Genomic DNA, 17,146 nt, shown 5'->3' with positions numbered 1-17,146 from the left:
TGAAATCAGAGCTATTTTTACTTAGGCTTCTTAAAAGGAAATGACTTAAGAATATTAAGTATAAACTAATTAAGACTCTTAATTAAATGCAGATGCTGCTTAACAAGTAGTTGACTTAGAGAATATGAATAGGAAATCAGTAACTCATTAAGTGCATACAAGTACAACTAACAGAGCCATGTAAGCTTGTCATGGCTTGATTGCAAAAAGTACCACCATTAAGTTATGATTCCATATATCTGTTAAAAACAAATAGTTGCTTCGTGTATTACATTTTTAGGTAACTATTTCAAGTATCGTACATGCAAACATGTTCAAATGTGACAACCCAACTTATAGTCAAGGAAACATGATAGTTTGAAGAGGTTTTGTAAAGCATACTCTCCAGAACTTTGAAATATTTTGGCTTGCTTTAGTTCATCTATTCTGAACTGCCTAAACTCTGCTATCTTTCCACTTTTAGAATACCTTATAAAATATTCAACAACAGAATGGTTATGCTATTATAACTCAATTTCCAAAATGCTTCTGTAGTTGAGATACTCATCATTCCGATGAAAAAGTATCATTTCTGCCTATAGTTGCAACAAAACATTTCCAAGTGTTTTACAAAATTTATAGTCAGTCTTTCTAGAAATCATTCATTGGTCTTGATGGTACAGCTAAGCTGCTGCTTCTTCTTTGGTGATCACTCGTAGCCGAGTAAGATTGTCTTCCATAAACACGGTTTTAACAGTGAGCCCGTAAATGACTGTGGAGGCCAATTCTGGATCCACACGTCCTTCCACAGTGGGGACATTGGTTTCCGGGCGGGAGTTGATCACGGTGTGGTTGCCAAGTGTGCCTTCCTCTTAGCACGTTTCTCCCTTGCGTCCTGAGTTTGAGTGTCTTCAAAGTCCATGACACCTTTGGTAAAGGCTGTTCTCCAACTGGAGCGCTCACAGGCCAGTGTTTCCCAGTTGTCGGTGTTTATAATACATTTTTAAAGATTTGCCTTGAGACAGTCTTTAAACCTCTTTTGTTGACCACCAGCATTACGCTTTCCGTTTTTAAGTTTGGAATAGAGTATTTGCTTTGGAAGATGATAATCAGGCATCTGCACAACATGACCAGTCCAACGAAGTTGATGTTGAGGAATCATTACTTCAACACTGGTGATCTTTGCTTCATCCAGTACACTGATAGTTCGCCTGTCTTCCCAAGTGATGTGTAAGAGTTTTCGGAGACACTGTTGATGGAATCTTTTGAGAAGTTGGGGATTGGCGTTTGTAAGTGTCCATGTTTCACAAGTATACAATAAGGTTGGTAGTACAATAGCTTTGTAAACAAGCATTTTGGTATCCCTGCGAATGTCCCGGTCCTCAAACACTCGGCACTTCAATCGGGAGAAAGGTGCACTCGCAGAGCTCAGGCGATGCTGGATTTCGGCATCACTGTTGACCCTTGTGGAAAGATAACTGCCTAGGTAGCAGAAGTGATTGACATTTTCCAACGTTACACCACTGAGTTGGATTTGTGGCACTGCAGAGGGGTTATTTTGTACTTGTTGGTGCAGCACTTTGGTTTTTTGGATGTTGAGCGGCAGGCCAAGCTTTTCATAAGCTTCTGCGAAGATATTTAGGATGGTTTGGAGGTCATCCTCTAAGCATGCACACGCTACGTTGTCATCAGCATACTGAAGCTCTATGACGGTAGATACGGTAACCTTACTCTTTGCTTTCAACCTGCTCAGATTGAAGCGCTTTCCATCTAAGCACTTTGCTATTGACCCATTAAAAGAGTTACCTATATCATAGGCTATCAGCTTTCAACAGCAGTGAATTGGTCTGCTTTGTATTAAAAAGATGGTCATTACTGCTTCACACAAATGAGATGTAAATATTTCAGTAATTTCATAGAAATTGACATAATGTTTTACATGAAGCTGTGTAAACCTTGGCAGCTACAACCCTCAACCCAAGGGGCCTTCTGGGAGTCAGTGTACTCAGAGTTTGCTACACTCCATCAATCACTTATTGGCCCTAGAGCATGACTTGAAGGCATCTGTAAACAGAAGTAAAATTGCGGTTTTCTTGGAAAGCAAAGGACAGTGATAAACTAGTTTAGTTTTCCCATCTGTGCTTTTTTTACCCTGCAAATTGCATATGTCAGCCATATCTACAGTTTGGAGATTTTATGTTGTAGCTCAGCTCCTTTATATCAACATAAGTAGAAAACATAATGGGTTTTTAAAGATAGTGGGCTGGTTCCAGACTATGTTAGTCATTCAGTAGTTCCACTGAAATCTATGAGACAAGCTAGTCATGGCTATCTCAAGTCCCATTGTTTCTATGAGACTACAGTGTGTCTAACTGTGGCTGCAGTCCTCACCCCATTTATCTGGGAATAAGCCCCACTGAACAGCATTATAACATTTTCTTTCTTTCTTTCTTTCTTTCTTTCTTTCTTTCTTTCTTTCTTTTTCTTTTTGTTTATTTAACAGCAAAAATGATGTAAGCCAGAGGGGAAGTACCCATTGAATATTAATGTAGAATGGTATTATTCTACAAAAGCTAATTGTAAGCTGTGTCAGAATGTTGATAAAACAGCAGGGCTTTGGTATACAGGTAGCTGCTAACCTACCACCAAATGCTGAGCTCAAGACAACAGCTTATGCTCCTTCACCCATTTCTATCTTTACAATTTCAAAGGACAGTTGTATTAAATGCAGCTGTACTGTGATATATATATATATATATATATATATATATATATATATTCTTATATGTGATTGATTTTTCCACTCTTCACTATTGCCTCGATTAAATGGATTTCTATTTATTTTGTGTTACATAAAAATGATATATTGATGTTTTAGGCTCTATAGTAATTTGATTTAGTATGTTATAATGAAGTCAGTTGGTTATTTTCTTCGGCAAACTAAATATTATTGTCAGTTCTTTGACCAGCAACCCAAACTTTGTCAGGGGTTGGGCTGTTGTCCTTCATATATTTTTAAGGAAAATGTTTTCTTGATTGGCTTTTATACAGTGGAACTGATGATCTTCAAATGGGTAGTTCATTTGCCTCTTTTAGAAGGACAGAGGTATTTCCTAGTGACCTCGTCAGTTGCTTCTTTTTCTTTTGCCTTGTCATGATTTTCTGGTTCTGAGATTATTTCAGCTGCAACATTAAACACGCTTATTAGGGTGTAAGCCCTTTTGAACACAGTGAAATTTACTGCACAATCCTAATCAATTCTGCTCAGAAGTAAATTTGGTTGAATACAGTGGGGCTTACTCCCAGAAAAGTGGGGTTAGGATTACATTGACCTGGAAATGCCTCGCTCCAGTCGGTCTGCTGCCAATTCATTTAAGCCAGTTGTGCTCGGAGGCAGCAACTCAGTCAACACGATATAACATTAGCAGTTGTTCTTTTATAATTTTTGAACCTTCCTTCCACTGGTCTGATCCCTGGGCAGTGAATTCTTCCCATCACTTTCATGGTTATCCTGTGCTACCTGATGTCCAAGTTAAGGATAAATGGCAAATCCCTTGCTTGGGGAGCACATAGCAGGGCTTGTTAGAGACAAAAGAAGGAAGAATATAAGGGTTCAGTTCAGTGTTATGGCTGAAAAACATGGATCCAAAAGAAACACAGAAACATAATCTCTCTCTCTCTCTCTCTCTCTCTCTCTCTCTCTCACACACACACACACACACACAGTCATTGCATCCCATTATGTGTTACCATATTATGATAAAAATAAAATATGATTCTATCGACAGTAGCTAGTTTCTGTTGGAATTTCTGCCAGTTGATGTGATTGGAATTACTTTCCCAGCAAAAGGCTGATTGGTTCCTGGTAGCATGCTACGCTGTGAGATAAATTGTGGGGCCCACAAAGGTTAAGCTGTTCATAAAATCATTAGTGAAATCTTAGAAACAATTTGATCTAAACAGCATAAACCCCCAAAGAGATGAAGTAACTGTTATAAAGCATTTCCTCATTCCATATTGTTGCCTCCAGTCAAATAAGACGTGCATATGAGTAGTCTGGGTTTTAATACATCACTCCAGTATGCATTTAGTGACTATATTTTTATGCCTTTAGGCAATTTTGATTTATTTTTATTTTTTTAAAAAGAGACTTCGATTATGTGCCGTCATATTTTTAGTACACCAATCAAACTCTTGCCCTTTGCGGAAAGATATGGGGGAATTTGCAAGCATAGGCATGAATTCCCTGTGCCTAAAACATCTCTCACTTTTTCCTTATCTCTATGCCAGCTACTAATATTCCTCACATCCAAAGCAAAATACCTGCCATCTTCCAACTTGTCTGTTCAGAAGTTGTTGGGTTTTTTGTTTTGTTTTTTACATTTTTTGATGTAATAAAAGTAAGGCCAGAGGTTTGGAAGAAAGTAAATATGACAGTTAACATGATTTGTTCATCAGCTTCCATGCGCCCCAGAACATTACTCTGACAAATAAATAAGCAATTATTTATCAATATTGACAGCTGTCTTGAATGTGATAGCTGAATATTGTATTTTTTTAATAAAAAAAATCAAATGTTTTGTTGTACTGTGGCCTTATATTTTATTGAACATCATGATGTTCAATTATATCACTGAGACTAGCTGTTACGGTGGAATGATTGACCTGATGAACTGATCGCAACATAATGAACTCTATCTTTCAGTTTTTGTTGACACTACACGTACTCCAGAGAAGTCTCAAAGGATAAGCCATACGTAATGCCCTTGAATTTTTTCACCTATATAACCTGATATTCTGCTGCTCACAAAATAAGGACAGCTTGTGCAGAGATTCTAGGTCTTCATGATGAAGTGGGACCAAATATTTTATCTTTTTTTGATGTAAGAGTTTTCAAATGTTCTCCCCAAAAGCCTTTTGCTGTCCTAGCCAAAGGTCGACTCTTAAAAGACTTGTGGGAATAGCACTTTGCCAGTGATTCTCCTGGGATCCCATGTTTCTCTTAAGAGGTTTTTGCCAGTATCTTCAATCAGATGCATTTAGAAACCTCTTCTGGCTCCAACTAAAACTAGTTACTCGTCTTCTTCAAGTTTTTCTTAACAGACACCCGAATAGCTCCTTGTCCTCAAATATTTCCAGTGCTCTTTGACAGACATTTCGAATATTTAAGGAAGAATGGAAAGAACGCTTGTTTCCTGCTTGGCAGGGGGTTGGACTCGATGGCCCTTGTGGTCTCTTCCAACTCTATGATTCTATGATTCTAACGCTGTTCCTAATCCCCATCTTGCAAGATGTGCTTATCTTGGGCATTGTACACAGAAAACTGTCCTGCTGATCCCTGAATATTTATATTGCACACCTAGACAAATTGCCTGAAAGCATGGTCGATTGATTTCAGCAGAACTTTGGCCAAACCTACAGTTTATAAAAGCCATGGGGTCACAGCCAAAGTGTTAAGAGCTTCCCCATACCTGCTTTGTGGGACTAGGGAAATTTATAACCAGATTTGCCAGATTAGCTAACTGGTCCATAGTTTGCTTGATTTGTAGTTTCAGCCTTCTGTACACTCTAAAGTGAGGCTGCCAGTAAAACAAAAGAAAGTCTAAATGACTTAAAGCAAAGGAAAATGATGCTTTATGTTGCCAACTGTAATGTTTGTGATGCTAGAGGTAGATGTGGAGTTGCCAAATTAAGTGCCTTGTGAGTTGCCCCAGTGACTTTCATGTAATTTATCATAATTTATATTACAATCCTATGCATACACACTAGACATAAGTACCGGGAATAGGATTGCACTGTAAGGAGTTGCTGTTACTGCTGTCTCAATTGTATAGATACTAAGGATGAGGGAGAAATTGGATTCATTTCTAGTGGCGGCTGGTACTATTGGGCATGGTGGGGTAGAAGGCAGGAAGACAAACAGTAGGTGGAGCCTGAGTCAATGAGAGGCAGAGCAAACTAATTTTAGTTGTCCCCCCAATGAACTTACCTATTTCTTACTTTCTGAAACAAGATGTGAAACAAATACATCCTTTGAAATTCATGATTTTCTGAATTTTGCAAAGCAGTTCTGCAGCCAAGTAAGGTGTACAAAAATGCATATACTAAGGTACAATGTGCCTAAAATGCATATATTATTTTAAAAAGCATACAAAAATGTATTATATTAAGGAATATTGCTCTGCAAACATGTGCATTTTGGGCAAAATTGAATATAATATGTGTGTTAGGAGAAATTTGCAACAAAATGCTGGTGAATTTTCATGAGGACTATAAGAAAAATCACAAACTTGACCTAGAAATGTGGAGAGCTGGATTTAAGTTTGGAAAAATGAGAAATTGAGAGAAACTGAAATTGACAGTTGCCCACCCCTAATAGTTACTGTTCACAGTAAAATAATTCCTAACCTGAAATGTGGTACTCTGTTTTAAAGAAGGGTGTATTTTTCTTCTTCTGTTGTTGTTGTTTTAATTCAGTTTCTTTGCTAACACTGAGTCTCATCCTTTCACAGTGCAAATATGGACTTTTCTCTCATCACCACTTCAGCTCAACCTCAAATTAATGAGGGCATTTAAAGATTTTAGCATATTCTTAATAGCATCAAGCCACGGAGACACAATCACTTTGATAACTAATCAGATTACTTTGTTTTTACAAAACAACGAAATCTAATTTATTTGTAGGCCCATCTGGACTAAGACTGCTCAATTTAAGTTAAATTAGCAACGATAGACTGCTACTGGCCTTTTTTTCCCCAGGAGAAGAGGTTGATAGACAGCTGTGCAGAGATGCTATCTATCCAGTCCCCATCGTCTGCGAAGTTCCATGCCCAAAGGATTGTGTACTCAGCACGTGGTCTGGTTGGTCCTCCTGCTCACACACCTGCTCTGGCAAAACCACAGAAGGAAAACAGATGCGTGCTCGCTCCATTTTGGCATATGCAGGTGAAGGTAAGGTCACTGCTTTCAGCAGCCTTGGCATATTATTATGAATTCTTAATGTTACCTTTTAAACATTTGCAGAAATAACGGGACGATTAGAAGGAAAGTGCAGCTTTAACACATTGTCTTTAATACGATTCTGCACTACTGTTGGTATTTTAAAAATACTGCTCTGTGTTTTCTAACTATGTTTTACATTGTTAGTGTTTGTTTTAGTGCATTTTGAGATAAGGTGGGTTTTTGTTTTGTTTTAGATAGATTTCCTTTAAAATTTCCTTTAAGCTCTCATTTTCAAATTAAATTGGACTATGGACTATGGACTCTGATGCTACATATGTACATGTGCAAGGTCTCAGAGTATTGTAAAAAAATAAGATTAGAGTCTTTTATGTTGTTTGGGTGGTTGGCATGCAAACGACATCCATGAATTAAGGTGTTCTGCACAGAGCTAAACGACATGCATAAGCCGTTTGTGGGTTCTGCTTGTAACTGATATAACAGATACACAAGCAGCTACTCTGTTGCTGAATTAACTGTAAGAAAGCAAATTCTAGTTCTAATATAAATCAGAACAGTTCCTCCAAGCCATTCAACATCAATCCCTGGCCATGAAAGGCCTGCTTCTAAATGGACTTTGTAGACACCACAACCTTGAAAATGGCTTCTGGACATTGCCAAGACATAGCCATGTGAAGGTTTGCGCAGTTCCCTTTCTTTTTTGCTGGAGTCTTTGTGGAAGGCTTCCCTAATTAATTGCATCCTGATTTTGTGGAGTGCCCCTTGCCGGTGCCACTTGGAAAACAGAAGTTCCATTGTATATACTTAACTTTTCATGGGCCACATACACAAACAAGAGTTTTATTATAGCCATCCAGGTCCAAGGGAGTGGTAAAGCTGGAATGAACGACAGGATAGGTTCATAATATTAGTATAGCTATACTATATTCATATTGCCAAAATAACACCCCTGTCAAGGGCATGGTGATTAATAGCTATAATTTCTCAGCATTTTGGAGCACGGGAACATAGAAAGTCCTTAATACGATATGTTAAACTGAACGTTTTTTGTTAGAGTGTAGTCTCAGTGTCTGGAAGTGAACACAAAGCCTGGTCCCAAGTAAAGAGAAGTTAAGCAAAAAGAAAACAAAGCCAAAAAAATAAACTTTGATGGAGAAAGGTAGAAAGCATGCTGAAAGTTAGGCTTTTGAGTTTGCTTACTTCTTACATCCTTCGTGGTGGCTGCATTTATACTGTTGTGCTTTATATTGTGATGATCATTGAAAGATGTGTTACTTCTGGCATACAGGCCCCTTTTAGAGGAGTAAGAGCGGAAAAGGCTTCAAAAGACTTTTGAGTACATATGGGAAATGCTTGAGTTCTTGGCTGTGAAAGGTGCATGTGTGATTTGTCCCAATGAATGATCTGGGGGCTCTTGAAGCTAAGCAGTCTTTTATATGATTTGTGTCTTTATGTAAACTATCCAGAGAACTTTGCTGGATGGACAGGATACAAATGCAATGCATAAATAATGAACAAATATTCTGCATGGGAACTTTCTGGGAACAACATGTAAAAAGCATGACACATGTACGAAGAGTAAGTTTTATTAAAAAAAAATAGTTGCATGTGTGATTAAACTGATTTACTTGAACTGTAGGGACTGCATAACATTTATGAATAAAAGATCCTCCAGAACTGTAATATCATTTTCAAAGTAGCTGACATGTCACTTTCACTTCTCAGATTAAATTCCGAACTGAAACTGTATCAGTTTAGATTATAATATTTAGGTTTCACTTCAATCAAATCTCTTGTCACCACCATGCCAGTAAATCCATTATGCAATTTTGCCATGTACTGCCTGACAGAGAATGGCTGTCTCATCACCTTCAGCAATGCACAGCATTGTTTAAGCAATTCCAGCAGGACATACAATGTTTCAGTGGGAAGCAACCTCCTGGAGAGCATTACCAGATTTGGATTCCCACAACAGGTTTTTTCTCTCTATGTCCACAACTCAGTTAGCAAAGAAGATAGTGATGAGAGGTCAACATGAATCCTTTGGTGGAGAGCAAATTTTAAAGAAGCTTAAAAGTTGTAAACGTTAGGGATGCCAGATAATTTTGATTCAGTCTAGGATTTGCTGTGAGCCCCACCTCATTGATCCAGTCAAACCAGTCCTTAAAACAAAACCTAGATCTGTGGTTTAGTTCACAGCTCTACAAACCTTTCTGAGGGCTGGTTTGACCATCCAGGGCTTGCTCTCTCTCCCCCCTCCCTTTTTGGGGGCTTAAACACTTACACTGCTTGGAGAAGCTTCAAAGTGCAACATCTCTGCATTGTCAGGTAAAAACACATTAGTACATCATGGGGGCAGCCATCTTGTTGTACATACGATCACAATCACTTATATTTTATGGGACAGTGGCAAGCCAAGGGCAAACCTTGACTACCATTTCTGGTTTATTTGGAGAAAAGCAAGCCTGGGTTCAGACATTATGGAAAGGTGGACCATGGCTTAGCTCCCGGCAGCATGGCAGGAGCAGGAGCACAGGAGGGACAAAGTACCTACAGTTTTAGCAATGTGTAGCAGGATACTACTGCATGTTGACATTTAAACCATAGTTTAGTTTAACTATGGATTGACGTAACATGCATACTAGTCCTATATATGTACTTTAAAGTATATCTCACAATATTAAATTCCACTTTTCCTTCTTCTGCTGTGCTTCGGCCACTTATCTGACCTGTTCTACTAGGGGACCATTGAGGGGCACGAATCCATCTCTATAATTCAACACTTCAGTTACCTTCTCCACCTACCAAGTCCTTGGCACATGGCGAGCTATAAATCAATTTTTCAAAAGCTTGTTGAACAGACTTTGACTTTTCCAGGCATGGGTTCTTTGGCTCCATGATTTATGAGACACAAATCAGCTCCTGAAATGTTCCATGCTTGGTGCTTAAATTTTCATGAAGTTAAGGGCATGAGGGACATGCAGAGGCTATTTAAAAATGGAAACTTAGGCCTTAAAATGCCTTTATGTTAAAGCACTGGGCATGAAAAGCATCCTTTTGGTATCCCACTTTGGAACCCTTCATGTATCCAAATATACTGCTGAATTTCAGCAGTGATTCTCTGGGAGATGGTGGAAGCCAAATTTAAATTAGTGCAGCTCTTGGAAGGTAGAATGGGGAATAGATTTTTGGATTTGGGAGAACTATGCCAGGATGCAGACGCTGATTTGGGCACTGCCAACACATGCCTAATCTCGATTGTCAGCAGAAAAGCCCTTTGGGCTGGAAGCATTTCAGTTGTAGATGCTTAAGTAGCTTGGCTATGTAAAATAGTAGTGGGGATATGTTTATGTAAATCCGATAACTGAGGAGGGAAATTGTCATCATTCCCAAAGCAAAGGCTTATCTGTAACTTGGAAGGAATTCTCAGTGTGGAAACTTTTCCTGATACAGTCAAGTACTTGCATCTCATTCTCTGCTTGTTTGGAAAAACAACTAAATAATTGATAAAAAAGAGATGCTGATCTGCTCTCAGACATCAAGCTAATTTATTCCAGAGATCATGAAAAACGTAGCCTGAAAATCTAGAAAGACAGCGAGCAGCATAATGCTACAAATGCTGAACTGAACAAATTTCACATTTATACATGGCCATATCTACTTGCAGGTATCCTGGTGTGTGGTCATCTGTTACAAATGCTTAGCCTGGGCTTGATGAGGCAAATGACCCTCAGCTGTTCCAAGCCTCCTCCAGCTGAGGAATAACACACCTCTTCCCAGAGCTAGCGAGCCCCACCTGGCCATCTAGGGAGCTGAGCTGTGGGCCCTTGCCTGACTCAGCCTCCTAGAGTGCCCTTCCTGCTGCTTCCTACACTTCGGAGCCTTCCATGTTCATGAAGACAGGGGCCCTCTGGTGATGGGTCCTGCTGCTCTGCTTCCTGTGCACTGACCCCCATCCTCTTGCCATCCTCTGTTGCCCCGTGAGTACTCCCTTCCCTGCCCCCTGCTTGCCCTGGTGTGTCCCAGACCCAGCTGTACCCCTCACAGGGATCCTCTTCTTCCTTGCCCGTCATTCTGCCAGTTCATGGCAATTTAACCCTCCCCTCCACCTTTCCACATTCTGCTTTTCCAGTCTAAAGCAAGTTCCTATATCTCCCACTCTAGGTTTGGTTCTTAGTTCCTGACACTGCTTAGGTTTACTGTTGGGAATGAGCTGTATTTCAGACCAGAAATCAAAGAGGCATTGAGTTCTTCAGCACTCTCTATAGTGTGTATGCATTTGATTCAAAGCTCCCATTTCAGTCTTGTTTGCCTGAAATCTAAATGGCTGGTTCATGAACCTCCTTACAGTCTTGTCTATTCCTGCCTGGATTATATATTTTTTGAAGGAAGCTTTTTCTGAAGTCTTATCACCAAAGTAATTTTAGGCCTGAAAGCATTTGGCCGATTAACTACTCTAATGAATCAATTAATGCTTTGATAGCAGATTAGCAACATAGTTCCAATTAACATTCAGTGTGGTTGTATGGGTGTGCTCCTTCAGCTGCTAATGGGTGTTAAGACCGATTAATTTTAATTAATTGAATACAAAAGTCACTGGTTAGCATCCCATATATGTAAGAGAAAGATTGTGCTATCCTCCAAGACCGTTGAATGTAAGTTCTCCTGGTTATATCTCTAGTCCTTTCTACTTGCTTGTTACCGTCACTTGTGACATAGAATGCAGTTCTAAACACATTTCCTTGTAACCATGTGCTGTTTAGATCAATGACATGCTGTGATTTTACAACTTCATTGCTGTATAAAGTAGCAGCAGTTCTGAGATTTATAACAGTGCTCCTGGGTAAGGGACTACATTGATGACTTCCACATCCATTAGGGTTGCCATATTTCAAAAAGTGAAAATCCAGAGCTTTTTGGTTTTGCCCAAAGTAGTTGAGGTATTTGTTGTTGTTTTTGCAAAATCCCAACAAGAAAATTGAGTTTTTGAGCTATTTTTAATGAAAATTGTGACATGGGCTGTCATATGTCCGAATTTTCCCAAATATTTCAGCCTGGTAGCTGCTTAAGGGAGCTAAACGCCGGTTATGTCCAGAAAATTCTGGATGTACGGCAACCCTAACACCCATGGACTCAGAAAGTGTAAGCAGACCTCAGAATCAACCAAAAATATCTATTACTTTGAAGAATCGCGTCCTGGAAGCCTTCTAACATATACCTGTTCTAATGTGTGGCTGAACCATGACTGTTTGCCAATAAACATTTAGCCGAATGTAGCACTTGGAAAGGGGAGCAGTAATGGACATAAAGAAAAGCAATAATTTAGTTAATAACAACACCCAGTGAGTTTTTTGGCACCTTAGAAACAAACAGATTTTTATTTTTTTTCTTTGACATAGGTTTTTATGGCCCAGCAACTTCTTTGCCAAATGCATGGAGTATATCAGTGTTCAGATATATCTGAATTTATATACACAGAGAGAAAGATAGGTACAGGGGGGGGGATAAAGAAATGTGGCCAAAAGGCTATAAACTGCAAGATGTCTGTGATGTTTCTGTATCAAATGTACACAACACAAGCCCAGTGGCCACTCATGGCAGTCGATATTGGAGATAACACAGCCTTCTAACTTTGTTGTGCTAACTGAAGGCAAAGCCTCGTTCTTTGTTTCTATTTGTTTAGTACTAAACTAACTTACTGATCAATTCTATTTTGGCAATGGCATGGTAGGGCCTCCTTTAAAGTAGGAATAATAAATAATGTTGGCCTTCTCACTGGTTCTGGAATGTTGTCATTTTTGGCCTTTTCTCTTTTTTGGAAGGCTGACGCTATAATACATACACACACAGTGTAAGTTTTAATACCAATTGCCTCTACAGCCACTATGTCTAGCCCAAGTAGACAATTGTATGTGCAGTTTTAACCCATGGTTTGTTGTACTCTTGCATAATAAGTCCCCACAGTTCTACTCATTTGCCTCCAGGCCTATTAGGGCTAGATTCAGGGGCAGACATCCAGAGCACCAATGGCAAGAAGCCTCCTCAACCAGTGGCGTAGCGTGGGTTATCAGCACCCGGGGCAAGTAATTTGCGCCCCCTAACCCATGGATTTGCGCCCCCTAACCCGTGGATTTGGGCCCCCTAACCCATGGATTTCCCTAACCCCCAGATGTTGCGCCCGGTGCAGCCGGCCCCCCCTGCACCCCCCACGCTACGCCACTGTCCTCAACCGCTTCTCAAAGACTCTTCCAGCTAGTTTCTCTCTGGGTTCTTAATTTTTAAAAAGTTGCATGTGCACACTGTGTGTGTGTGTGTGTGTGTGTGTGTTTTGGAACTGCTGGTCTCAACCACTAAAGTGCATTGGATTTTTGTTTTATTTCTTTTGACATTATACACTAGATAAAATAACAGTTAGTATTAAGCAGCTTTTGGATAAGAACCCAGCATGCCCTCTGGCCGGCTGACATAAAATTCTTTAAGGGGGGGGGTGGTTCAGTGCTGAATAGTAAATATGTTCTCATCTTCCCAGCTTGCTGAGTTGCAAAATACACTTACTGCTTGTAAATAGCCAAAGTTCATCCTAATAGATCACCAATAAATTGCCACCCAGTCTTTGCAAAGAATGACCTACCACCTGCTGAGGTAGTCTGTTCCACTGTTGAACAGTTCTTGCCGTTAGAAAGCTGCTCCTAAGGTCAACCTGAAATTTCCTTCCCTGCAATTTCAGTCTAGTTTTGGTCCTGTCATCTTCTCAGTCTTCATTATGACAGCCCTTCAGATGTCTGAAGACTATCCTGCCCATGCCTTACCCTAACCTTCTGTTCTTCATGCTAAACATGTCCAGCTCTTTTAATCATTCCTTGTTGCTCTTGGCATTTTCAATTGTGCACTGAGCGAGAAGGGCAGTAGAGAAGGAGTGGAATATGAGAGCACAATGATGCATATTTCCTATTAATAAGCCAAGATACGTTACATCCAAACCTGGGTCTTAGGCCTAGACTAGTTTTGAAGGGGTAAACCTTTATTTGGGCTGTGTCATTCAGACTATAGGTGAGGGCCCACATGATTGAATGTTCTCTATTAAAAACTAACACCTGCCCATAGAAAACTAGATTTCAGGGAGAAGGCTAGGCTGGAACCTTTCATCCTTAGTTTTCTTTGTGTGCAAGGGCTGATTTATTTTCTATATAGAGGAGCATTTAGACATGTGAGAGACCCTAACCTGCAGTCTGAAGTATCACAGTCCAAAGAATTGTAGGCTTAACACAGCGAGAACTATGACATAGTACAGGGAAAGGAACCTGTTGCCCTCCAGATACTTCCATTAGCCTCAGCCAGCCTGGACTGGGGCCTGAGATGATGGGAGTTTGTGATCCTCATCCCTATATATCAACACATTGCCTTCATTTAAATTTCATACCCTGAGAACAAAGAAGTGAAAACCAAGTTTGTTTATTGTGCTTGTTTTTCCTAAATTATCATCGCAATGATTTTCTTCCCCTGCCACTGTGCGCTTGCTTTTTCCAGGAGGACTTCAGTGCCCAAACAGCAGTTTGCTGCAGGAAACACGGAGCTGCAATGAACATCCATGCACAGTGTATCACTGGCAAACAGGACCTTGGGGCCAGTGTGTAGAGGATGCCTCTGTGTCGACATTCAATTCTTCTGCAGGCTGGAATGGAGAGGCCACCTGTGCTGTTGGGATGCAAACAAGGAAAGTCATCTGTTTGAGGGTCAACGTGGGACAAGTTGGACCCAAAAAGTAAATATAATAGAAATTCTGGTACTCAAAACCTTGATTGGCCAAACCTCCAAATTATTTGCCCTTTTCACTTTTTCTCTGCGTAGCTCCATTATAACATAGCCTACTAAAATGTGTTTTGTCTGAATTTATAATAAAAATGAACGTAACAATTGAGTTCCAGCTCATGCAATCACAACGTCTCTCAGAATTGTTCTTTGTTTCCCAATTTGCATAACAGATCATAATGTTTACATTTTGCTGTTTGAGTAATGCAAATAATAAGTTAATGACGGTATATAAGGAGTACAATCTTGTGAAGCAAAAAGAAATATGCTGCTTGATCCCTTGAACCACCATGTTAATCTACTTAATAAGTTTTTAAATAGGAGGAGATGTACGTGAAAGTGTAAATGAGAACCATGTTTTAAACTCTTCTTAATAGGAAGGATTATTGTGATATGACAAGATCAATATTATTGGCGTAACTTTCAAAGTAACAGACTTCAGCTTATATTACTTCAGTTCAATTTGACCTTGAATAGGGTGGAAAGCCATAAATAGAGGAGAGAATGGACGGATATAGCTATAGATATAGAGCTATAATCTCAGCAGCTTGCTTTAAAGGCAAGATAGCAACTAAATGCAAATGTATAAACTAGATGAAATCAGGCATCGACATTGAATGACCAAGTCTTTTTATTTATATGTTATTGGTGAGCATTTTAGGATGTTTTTACGCTTGCTTTTAATGTTTTTGTTTTTGCTTTGAGTTCACCTTTCTGTAAAAAAGTGGCTAATAAATATATTAAATAAATAATATGGGTCATTAAAGCATTGTCAGATGACCAGCTGTGGTAGGTACAAGACAATAGATCCACCATATGATGTAAATTTTATTCAAAGTTTTTGATAATCAGTCACATGGTGAAATTGCAGCTCACCTCCTGGATGGTGAGGGTGTCATGTGTTCCCCAGGAGCTGATTAGATGTGGATTCCTCTTCCTATTCATGCACAAAAAAAGAGTTCTGATTTCAGATAAAAAATTTCTACCATGGCATAGCTAGTTTGTGTGTGTGTGTGTGTGTGTGTGTGTGTGTGTGTGTACACATGCACACATATAATTTCATCCAAGCTCCTGGTCATCACAGAACAAGGAATCGCCCACACTCAGTTATGTGATAGGTTTGGTGATATGACAAATTATATAACTTTAGTATTGCTAAAAAATACATAGGGAGCAGAATTCCTTTGGTACCTCCCTGTGATAACTGAAAATCAGGTGGAATAGCTCTCTTGTCATCATTCAGCCCTTCTTGTGGCTTTCAGTGGAGAGACACCCTGTACTATTGGGATGCAAAGAAAGTAATATGTAAGGGAAGGTCAAAGTGGGGGAAATGGACAGTGTATATGGGCCATTCCCCCAATACTGGTTCTCCTGAACTACTTCTTGATTGGGTCCCTGCCCCCCCAAGTTCACGTATATATCCCTGACAACATGTTCATGCCAGTATAATAGTTTTTAATGCCTGCATTTAATGTGGCCTACCACTTACTTTTTCATTCTATCCTTTGTCACTGCCCATTTTAGGTGTCCTGAAAGCCTTCGTCCTGAGACCGTTAGACCTTGCTTGCTACCCTGTAGGAAAGACTGCATTGTGACACCTTACAGCGATTGGACACCATGCCCTTCATCATGTCAAGAAGGTAATTGTAAAACCCAAAAAGAGGGTGGGAAGGGGGCAGGTGTCTGGGGAAGAAGGACTTTGGCAAACCCAATCGCCCTTGAATCCAATGTGTTTTGACTATACACAATTTTGGCTTTAGGTGTGATCCACAGAATGTAACTCTTGTTTAAAAACTTGGGTGTATATTCAAAAATGGCTTTTGTCCCTGCACCATACTGTAACGAAGTTTCCACTTTGGAAGATTTCAGTGAGACACAAAACAATTTCAATCCCCTCTGGATTGTGTCCACTCAGTCACCAATGTTTATTTAAAATAAGCTCGATCCACCATGGTTACTGTGTGGTGCTCATCAGATTTGGATTACAAATATTTAAATATAGATTTGGGCCCAAGGCAAATTGAGGCCTCCACCTTGTGGTGGGGCCTCTACCAAGACTACCTTTCTCCTATTTGCTGCATCGGACTCTTTACAGTTCCTTTATCACATGATATGGGAGGAATAGCCCTCTTGCCCAGTGCTATTTTTCTAGAAAAAGAAAAATCACTATGAATCCTTGTTCTCTCATAATGGCAATGGCACCCACCTGATAGATGCTAGAACTGAGTTCCAGCAAGTTCCAGCTGGGAAAAAAACCTGCTCTTGCTTACTGTGAGGAAAGAAATAGTGCTGATAGCATACATAGCAGGAGAACCCTAATGACTTCTGTATAACTGTGGGCAGAAGGAGAGAGAGCAACTTACAGAGCAATACTGTGCCCCAAAATATCATTGGCAGG

The 17,146-nt window shown here is 39.7% G+C and overlaps 1 protein-coding gene across 4 annotated transcripts in view; it reads left to right on the top strand.

Moving 5' to 3' along the window:
• The window catches only part of THSD7A (thrombospondin type 1 domain containing 7A), a 220,362-nt gene that overhangs the window by 123,976 nt on the left and 79,240 nt on the right, over window positions 1–17,146 (top strand). For all 4 annotated transcript variants that reach the window (XM_079948229.1, XM_079948231.1, XM_079948228.1 and 1 more), the window contains 3 exons: window positions 6,739–6,930; window positions 14,467–14,701; window positions 16,273–16,388. In XM_079948229.1, the coding sequence (XP_079804355.1) occupies window positions 6,739–6,930; window positions 14,467–14,701; window positions 16,273–16,388 (543 nt within the window). The remainder of the gene's footprint in view (window positions 1–6,738; window positions 6,931–14,466; window positions 14,702–16,272; window positions 16,389–17,146) is intronic.

The sequence above is a fragment of the Podarcis cretensis genome, assembly GCF_951804945.1.
Source record: "Podarcis cretensis genome assembly, chromosome: 12".
In the NCBI taxonomy this organism is placed as follows: Eukaryota; Metazoa; Chordata; class Lepidosauria; order Squamata; family Lacertidae; genus Podarcis; species Podarcis cretensis.
Note: the sequence above shows the minus strand (reverse complement) of the source record. Positions and strands in the feature narration are given on the sequence as shown.